At 49.6% G+C, this 9,471-nt stretch overlaps 1 protein-coding gene across 1 annotated transcript; it reads left to right on the top strand.

Annotated features, from left to right (window-relative positions):
- Positions 1 to 1,325: 1,325 nt before the first annotated feature.
- LOC125510137 (UDP-glycosyltransferase 91B1-like) lies at positions 1,326 to 2,944 on the top strand. Its single transcript, XM_048675227.1, has one exon. The coding sequence runs from the start codon at positions 1,391 to 1,393 to the stop codon at positions 2,678 to 2,680; it is 1,290 nt and encodes a 429-aa protein (XP_048531184.1). The 5' UTR covers positions 1,326 to 1,390; the 3' UTR covers positions 2,681 to 2,944.
- Positions 2,945 to 9,471: the final 6,527 nt, after the last annotated feature.

Raw genomic sequence — 9,471 nt, 5'->3', positions numbered from 1 at the left:
AAAATAAAATTGTTTATGCCACTCTTTTGAAATAGTAAGTTTCACTTTTTAAAAATATGAAATGTATGAAATTGCTATTTCTAATATATGTATCTTGTTATTTTGCTATTTCTAATATATGTATCTTGTTATTTCGCTATTTCTAATATATGTATCTTGTTATTTCTATGAGATACGTATTGAAATAGATTTTTAAATATAGATTGAAATTGTTTCCGCCACTTTTGGAATATTCAATTTCAATCTTCTTTGAAAAATATGAAATTTTAATAGCTGAAATCACCTTTTTAAAGAAATTGAAATTGTATTTCTTTTACCCATCTGAAATAATTGCTTTCACTTCTTTTTTTGTGAGTTTGGAATATATGAAATATATGTTTTTAAAAATAAAAAAATGAGTTTTAAAAGATTTCAAATCAATTTAAAGTGAGAGGGGTTGATCCTTTGAAAAGAAACGAAGCATGTACTTCTGTAGTTCGTGTGTGCGTATCAAGTTTTAAATAGCCGGCTATAGCCCCGCTATAGCTTCGCTATAGCTGTTTGAGGGTGTTGCCGCTAAATGATTTCATGTACAATTTGCCGCTATAGCCCCGCTATAGCTGTTTTTAAAGGTCACCGCTAAATGCCATAGCCCGCTATTTAAAACATTGGTGTGTATTTGTAAAGTGAGGGAGTGGCAGGCGTGGCTGAAATCACATGGGTGGGTCCAGCTGGTCAAATCACGTGGGTGGTCCCACTCCCAATCCGATGAAATAGAGAGGTTTAAATAAAGAATAGATTGAAATATAAGAATACAAATTGTGACAACTTTTGAGATGGGCCGGCTCCAGTAAAAAAAGGTTTGCGGGCCATTTCACAAGCTAGCTTCAGGGTGGCCCCGTCGAAGCAATCAGCTCCCAACCACCACCATAGCCGAGCGGAAGGAGAACAAGCTCTGGTAGTAAAAACTCCAATTTGACAATATTTCTGTTTCTAAATTAAACTGCCAAAACGTCTACGTACATATTCCATCCGTCCGAAAATACTTGTTGTAGAAGTGAACAAAAATGGATGTATCTAAAACTAAAATATGTTTAGATATATCTATTTTTTCAGCAAGTATTTCCGAACGAAAGGAGTATTTAGGAACGGAGCGAGTACTACAGTGTAGTATGGTGGGCTGTGTCGATCCAGGTCCATGTTAGCGGGGACGAAGTATGGATGGATTGATCGATTCATGTCGCGTTTTGGTAGGTGCCATGCGTGGTGCACGCCGCTCCACGCCACCCAGACCCAGGCCAAGATCAACAGCTCTCGGCTCACTCACTATATATACACTCCATCGAGGCCAGAGGCATCACATTCACACGCCGATCCACCGCCACCTGGAGCGATACTGCTAGCTACGACCATGGACGCCAACGCCGATGCCCGCTCCTCGTCCTCGCCCATGCACATCGTCATCTTCCCGTGGCTCGCGTTCGGGCACATGATCCCCTTGCTGGAGCTTGCAGAGCGCCTGGTGGCGCGCGGCCACCGCGTCTCCTTCGTCTCCACGCCGCGCAACCTCAGCCGGCTCCGGCCGGTCGTCGGCGTCCACTTCGTCGCCCTGCCGCTGCCCCGCGTGGACGGCCTCCCGGAGGGAGCCGAGGCCACCTCCGACCTCCCGCCCAGTCCCGGCAACCTGGCCGAGCTTCTACTCAAGGCCGCCGACGGCCTCGTCGGCCCATTCTCCGCCTTCCTCGACGAGGGCAAGAAGCCAGACTGGCTCGTCCTCGACAACCTCCACTACCTGGCAGCGGCCGCCGCCGCCGACCGAGGCGTGCCGTCCGTGATGTTCCTCCCCTTCGCCGCCGCGTCGACCGCGCTCTGGGGCGTGCCGCGTGTGTCCACGGTGGTGGACCCAGAGCTAGGGGCGACCGTGCCCCAGCGCTTCGTGCTAACCTACCAGTGCTGCAAGATCGTCGCCCAGCGGTGCTGCGTGGAGTTCGACCCCGAGGCCGTGCCTCTGCTGCCGGGCGTCCTGGGCAAGCCGTTCGCCCCTATGGGCCTGCTGCCGCCGCCGCCTCTGAGGGCGAGTTCGAATAATGAAGGTGACGAGCTCGTGTCATGGCTGGACCGGCATCCGGCAAAATCCGTCGTCTACGTCGCGCTGGGAACCGAAGCGCCGCTGACCACCGAGCTGGTGCACGAGCTGGCCATCGGCCTGGAGCTCGCCGGTACGCCGTTCCTGTGGGCTCTGAGGAAGGTCGGCGACCAAGACGTTCTTCCTCCGGGCTTCGAGGAGCGCATCAAGGGCCGCGGCCTCGTGGCGATGGGGATGGTTCCGCAGACCAGGGTGCTAGCGCACGGCTCCGTGGGCGCGTTCCTCACGCACAGCGGGCCGGGCTCCGCCATCGAGGGGATCCAGTATGGGCATCCCCTCGTCATGCTGCCCTTCTTCGGAGACCAACAGACGGGGGCTCAGTTCATGGAGAGGAAGAAGGTCGGTCTGCTGGTGCCGAGGAACGGGGAGGATGGACTGTCTTTTGACCGGCAAGGCGTCGCGTCCACGGTCCGGGCCGTCGTGGTGGACGAGCAAGCAGGACGCGTCTTCGCCGCCAATGCCAACAAGTGGCAGCAGGTTGTCGCGGACACTGCCTGCCATGAGAGGTACATCGATGAGTTCGTTCAGCAACTCCGATTCTACAAGGACCAGTGAAGTGACTCCATGGCTAATGGAGGCGACAATGACTCGTGCGTACGTGCATCACCCTCCGTCGAGTCGGAGATTCGTTCCACGTTTTATGGTTTCGGCAAAGTTTGGCTTGTTCCGTAATGTTGCTGTTAGCACGGTGTGTCATGTGTGCGTGTTCATGCTCACCGTGCACGTTCTCTTGGGTACGTCTTTCGAGTTATGATGTGAAAATAAACTCATGTGAAAATCGGTCCTACCCCAAGTTGATAAGCCAACAAATTCTTTTCACTGCTTGTTTCCTCAGCTAGCTTATTTGTGGTTTACCCGGTGAAAAGTCTGTAATGCCATTGCCACGGCTGATTTGCAGAATTCAGCGATATGGGCCATACCGGCATATAGTCTCATTATCTGTACCGTCCAAAGGACCAGATTGGTAGGTAGGCAGGGCATTGATAGAGCATGTGCGAGCGCCAGATATTCTAGTGTACTGGAGATGGCTGTACACCAGAGCTGTCTTTGGACCAGGGTAGATTGTATGTACTGGAGGTCCCAAGGGGCGGGATGGTGCAGTTTGACGGATGGACCGCTGGTACAGGACCTGCATCCGCCATGTACCGTGGCCCAGAATTTTTCCTCTGTCTACACACGACCGCACAGAGTCCCTAGCACGCGTCTGCATCGGCATCTGTTGCGACGATGGGCGGCCCTGTTTGCTCACCGCCGGCGTCTTTGCTCATCCGTTCACAATTGCAAGTTTGTAGCCGAGGATCGGCAATGTAGTGGCGGCGAGAATAGTCTGTGTCGCACTGAACTAGCCTGTGGGAATAGTCCATGGCAGCGCACTGTAGTGGGGCCGCCGCCTCGGACGACAGAGACAGCATGTACAGCGTGACGACGGAGTCCGGGGAGTCTACTATTAAGCCAGATCCACGAGTACCCCGGGTGATTAAATGTACTTCCTCTGAAAATGCTGAACTGAAACCGTGTGCAGCTGAAGACAGTGACGAATTTACCGTTTTCTGTAGTCTGGTGCTATAGCTTAGTAGATTTAGCATTGATGTCGTTCAAAATGATGCAACGAATGAACAACATATGCAAGTACCTGGTTTAGTACTAGCACTTTCCTGGAGCAAAGAGCAAACAGTAAGGCTCGTTTAGAATTGCAAACATAGAACAATTATATTGAACTGGATATATGTACAACACATGAAAATTCAGTAAATCAACATGAGAATTGGTGGTAATTTTTCACCATTATAGCTGCATTTCGTACATCAGTTCAGCGCTCATACTATTCAGTTTCCAAAATGTCACCCAGCGCGCAGGAAAGTGCAGCATGTTGAGAGTTCTGTCGAAACACAAATTCATTCTCTGCTATAGGATAGGACTAAAAATTTAAGTGTCACAGCTAAACTCAATTCCTCTACTCACTGCAAAACAATAATCGCATATGTGTACGATGCTTAATCTAAGGTAAACGCAGCTGGCAACAGAATATGAGCCCAAACACATTAACTGCATTTTTGTTCAAGCAGTTTCTGTAGTTTAGAACAGCGAGACCAGCCCAAAATAGATTTCCTACTATGGAGCAAGTTTAGCTAGCAGAAATAGAAGAACTACTGGGTTTTCGAGAAACCCTATCTTAGTGCAAAAAAATTGGGATTCACATGGCCAAGGCAACAACAAGTGAACCGTGAAGCGACAGTCAGGAGTCCTGCTCTGGTCTTTCTCTACACTGCATCGACATCGTGTACCGCGCCTCCGCATGGGCTGAATTAGCAAAAACATCGAAGCACTTAGACATACATCATGTCACAGGTACCGCAACAGGTTAATGAAAATATCAAGAAGAAAGCTGAAGTCCAAAAACGCAAAACAATGTAATGCATAGAAAAAGCTAGCTTTCATACAGTGTTGTGGGATATAGCCTGAATTTTGTCCACACATTAATCGAAACAATTACAGTAGGGTATATAGTAGAAATTGGTATCTTCTCTGTGAAGTTTAAATGAGCAGGCTGAAGTGATTTGGGCTTCTGAAGTTGTAAAGTCTTCTACTAGCAACATATAGTATTAAATTGAAAAACTGAATTGTCTGAATTAAAAACCAAACACCAACTAGCTTCAGACAACCTTCTAGCGTCTGCCCATAAATCCAGCAGGCACAATGTCGTGCCTCTAGTTTTGCAATCAAGAAGATAGTTTTACAAAACCTGAAAGCAATGTAATGTGCATGCAGAAACTAATTTCTCTGTAGTGTTTGCGGGATACAACATGAATTTTCTTCCTGAATTACAATTGCCTAAATAATATAGAAATCGGTATCTTCTATGTGAAGCTGAACTTATATGACTGAACTGACTTGAGTTTTCAAGTTCCAAGACTGGGAATATGTCAACAACTAAGCATCAGGCTACACAGACAGATTAATCCAATCCAACAGCCACAATGCAAGTACAAAAGTTCAAAGAATTGCCAAGTCCTAACTGAAACCGTTCCAGTAAACAATTTCAGTACACTGTTTTCCAGCACAAGCTGATCAGTACTCCATTAAAACAGAACCCAAAAGATCTTATCAATGCAGCAAATAATACATATATCTTGCAAATAATTTTCTGGGCCTCTCTCACCTAGTGTCCCGGTCACGAGACGACGATGTGGATGTCTCGTCAGCTGCGAGACAGGTCGACGAGCCTGCGCTCTGCTCGATTGTGAGTTGCTCTGTACATCACATTCTTCTCCACCTCTTCTACTCTGTCAGCACCTGCGTCGTACAAAGGGCCACCCTGAGTTCATGGAGCTTTTGCCAGACTGCAAGAACGAGAAAGAACGGAATGAGCCCGCATCATTTGTAGCAGCCCAGATCAAGGATTGGATTCAAGATCTTACACTGCAAAGGATACACTTGTACTGATTGCCGGGTCTTTTCCCACCGGTGGATATTTGGCCAAACACTGCCTGCCGCATCGAGGTAATAGGATTAAGGGGAGAAGATCCATGTTCATGGCTTGGGGGTGGAGGAGAAAGAGGCCGTGATTGCCGCGGTGCGCTAAAACGGAACAGTGCGAGGGGGAGAGGAATGTGGAAGGACAACTGCCTGTGCAGCTGTATGTGAGAACAGAGATGAATTTCGTTGGGCAAAACTATACCTGGCCATGGGAAGCCTGGCCCGACCTAGCCCGAAAAAGCCCGACCCGGTCCGGCCCGACGCTGCTCCTGGGCTGGGCTCGGGCCTAGATTTTGAGCCCGATGGTTGGACCGGGCCGGGCTCAGACCCGTCATTTTTGCACTTTTCTGAAGGTCGGGCCGGGCTGGCCCAAAGCCTGACGGGCTTTTACGTGTTCGGGCCGGGCATGGACCAAGAAAACAGGCCTGATGGCCAGGTCGGGCCGAGCCCAGGCCCGGTTTTTTGCGTCGGGCTTGACTAGGCCCGGCCTGAAGCCCGGCCTGGCCCGAGGTATGGCCAGTTATAGGCAAAACGACTCGTGCCTAGGGTCGAGCGGACCATGTGCGACTGGACTCCAGTCTAGAAAAGATTAGGAGCGGCAAAACCGTAGAAGACCACTGGGCCACATCAGTAATGAACAACGGACAAGAAGAACCGGCACTGTTCAATATTAATGTGAGGAAAGGCAATACAATATGCAATACAACTGTGCACACTGATCCCTAGGTGGACCAACGTCTCCGATAATACTACCATATGGTAGTACGACCCATATTGAATTTTCGATTCAAAAGCGATAAATACAAACACAATACGAAGCTGAAATACAAAGTGAAGGACAAAATGGGTGATTCGTGTGATTTATTGCATGTCTCCTCGATTAGCACAGGACACGGTATGCATGCTAGAAACGCATCCTCTATAACACTATGTTTCCTACTTTTAAAGATCCTATATTCAATTGAGTTTTTCAATTAGAATTGGATCACCTTATTTTGACCAGGTCAACAATTTCTCAAAGCTTTTTTATTTAATTTTTTTATACTATATGTTATGCTTTCTATTTTTTTTAAGGCCTCATAATTAATCGAGATCTTCAATTTAGAATTGAGTCGCCTGATTTTGACCGGGTCAACAATTTCTCAAGGAACTCTCTCATTCAATTCTTTTAATTCCCTATGTCTTCTCATTTTGAAACTCTTTCATTCAGCTGATGTATTCAATTATGATTAGTTTATGATTTTGATCGGGCCAATGATTTTTCAAATCAATCAACAGTAGTCGGCCTATAAAAACATATCAATCCCGTGCACCCTCCCACCATCTAGAAAAAAGCGCCAACATGTCATACGGTAGCACCAATATAGTACATGCAGCCATCAATGTCAAATTTTCCCACATAAATATACGCCGGTTAGCGGATAACACAGAACCACACCACGAAAGTCTCATCAAATCACCGCATTATACATAAAAATATAACACATTTCGTCATTTCCCCCACCCATCAAACTAAATAATTAATTAGTTTCAAAACATATATTAGATTTTTGGGAAGTCATTAAAAAAATGACCAAGGTCGAAGCAAACAATATCGATATCTAAAATATTAAACAAGAAAAGTATGGAAATTCATTTCATGATGAATCTAATCATACCGATTTGATATTATAGATTTTGATATATTTCTCTACAAATTTTATCAAACTTAAAAGTTTGACTTTCAAAAAAGTCATACACCTTATATTTTAAACTAGACCGGGTAATTCTTTTTTAAAACCAACAACACCAACGACGCAGCAAAGCGCGCTCAACCCTTGTAGTTCGGGTCATTTCCGAGCAAATACCGACCATAGCCATCGATAGGAGGGGTGCACCATTGACGCCAGAGAAGAGCGGGCCTTAGAGGGATGGCCCGGTGGAGGAGGCAGCTCGGATAGGGCGGGGCGGCGCGCGGAGCTGGTGTGGGTGCCGGTGGAGCCGGCAATGGATTGCGGTTCAGTCGTAAAAGGAGGAACGTGAGTGTTGGGTGAACCGAAACTAGATTATTTTACTAACGCGCGACTCCGACCTAGGTACCTCCGCATCACCCCGCGTTCGACTCGGGCGGCGACCCCGCGACCGCTCCGCTAGCCCCCCTTCTCCACCCTTCTCCCACCACCGCCGCCGGACGACGCGAGCAAAGCCCGTGGTGGTTGTCGGCGGCGGCGGGTGCTCGAGCCTCACCTGGGCCATGCGCCCCCTACCTTTCCCCTCGGTCACGGCTCGCGTCCCACGTCCATCCTACGCTGTCGCCGGTGGGATCCGGCCTGCCCGCGTCCTCGTCACGCCTCGTCCCTGGTTCGCGGGGTGTTGCCGGCGGTGTGTGGCAGCACCCTGCCAAATCCCCTGCCCTGGGTACGCCACGACGGGAGGCCTCCCGGATGCTGCTCCTCCGGTGGCTGGCGGCCAGGTCGGGTAGACATCGTACCGGATCTGGTGCGTGCTAGCGCTCTGCTGCCCTCCAGTGAAAATCCGTTGCTCTTGCCTTTCTACAGAGCACCGAAGGTGGCTGGAGACGACCGGAGCGGCCTGTGGTGCTAGTGTGCCGCTGCGTGGGCTGGCTAGTGTCTGGTGATTGATTCCCTTGCGGGCGTGCTGCTGATGGTGGTGCGGGTATGCGAGCACTTGGATGCTAGGGGTGGTGGCCCTGGAAGGTGGACTGCACGTTTGGCTTTGCGCGCGCGCGCGGGGGGGGGGGGTGCAGTGGTGGTGGCTGTTAGGGAACGTAGTAATTAAAAAAAAACCCTACTATCACGCAAGATCTATCTAGGAGATGCATAGCAACGAGAGGGGAAAGTGTGTCCACGTACTCTCGTAGACAGAAAGCGGAAGCGTTTAGTCATGCGGTTGATGTAGTCGAACGTCTTCACTACCAAGTACCAAACGTACGGAACCTCCGTGTTCAGCACACGTTTCGCACGTTGACGTCCCTCGAGCTCTTGATCCAGTAGAGGGTCGAGAGAGAGTTCCGTCAGCACGGCGGCGTGGTGATGGTGATGATGAAGTTACCAGTGCAGGGCTTCGCCTAAGCACTACGACGACATGACCGAGGTGTTAAACTATGGAGGGGGGCACCGCACACGGCTAAGAGATTGTCTGTTGTGCTTTGGGGTGCCCCTGGCCATGTATATAAAGGAGGGAGAGGAGTGTTGGGGAACGTAGTAATTTCAAAATTTTCCTACGCACACGCAAGATCATGGTGATGCATAGCAACGAGAGGGGAGAGTGTTGTCCATGTACCCTCGTAGACCGAAAGCGGAAGCGTTATCACAACGCGGTTGATGTAGTCGTACGTCTTCACGATCCGACCGATCAAGTACCGAACGCACAGCACCTCCGAGTTCTGCACACGTTCAACTCGATGACGTCCCTCGAACTCCGATCCAGCCGAGTGTTGAGGGAGAGTTTCGTCAGCACAACGGCGTGGTGACAATGATGATGTTCTACCGACGCAGGGCTTCACCTAAGCACCGCTACGATATGACCGAGGTGGATTATGGTGGAGGGGGGGGGACCGCACACGGCTAAGAGATCAAGAGATCAATTGTTGTGTCTTTGGGGTGCCCCCTGCCCCCGTATATAAAGGAGTGGAGGAGGGGGAGGACCGGCCCTCTCTATGGCGCGCCCTAGGGGAGTCCTATTCCCACCGGGAGTAGGATTCCCCCTTTCCTAGTAGAATTAGGAGCCCTTCCAAGTAGTAGGAGTAGGAGGGAAGGAAAGGTAAGGGAGAAGAAGAAGGAAGGAAGGGGGCGCCCCCCTCCCTAGTCCAATTCGGACCAGCCCATGGGGAGGGGTGCGGCCACCATTTGAGGCCTTTCTCTCCTTTC

The sequence above is a fragment of the Triticum urartu genome, chromosome 5 (assembly GCF_003073215.2).
Source record: "Triticum urartu cultivar G1812 chromosome 5, Tu2.1, whole genome shotgun sequence".
Taxonomy (NCBI): domain Eukaryota; kingdom Viridiplantae; phylum Streptophyta; class Magnoliopsida; order Poales; family Poaceae; genus Triticum; species Triticum urartu.
This window is presented reverse-complemented; position numbering and strand designations above follow the sequence as displayed.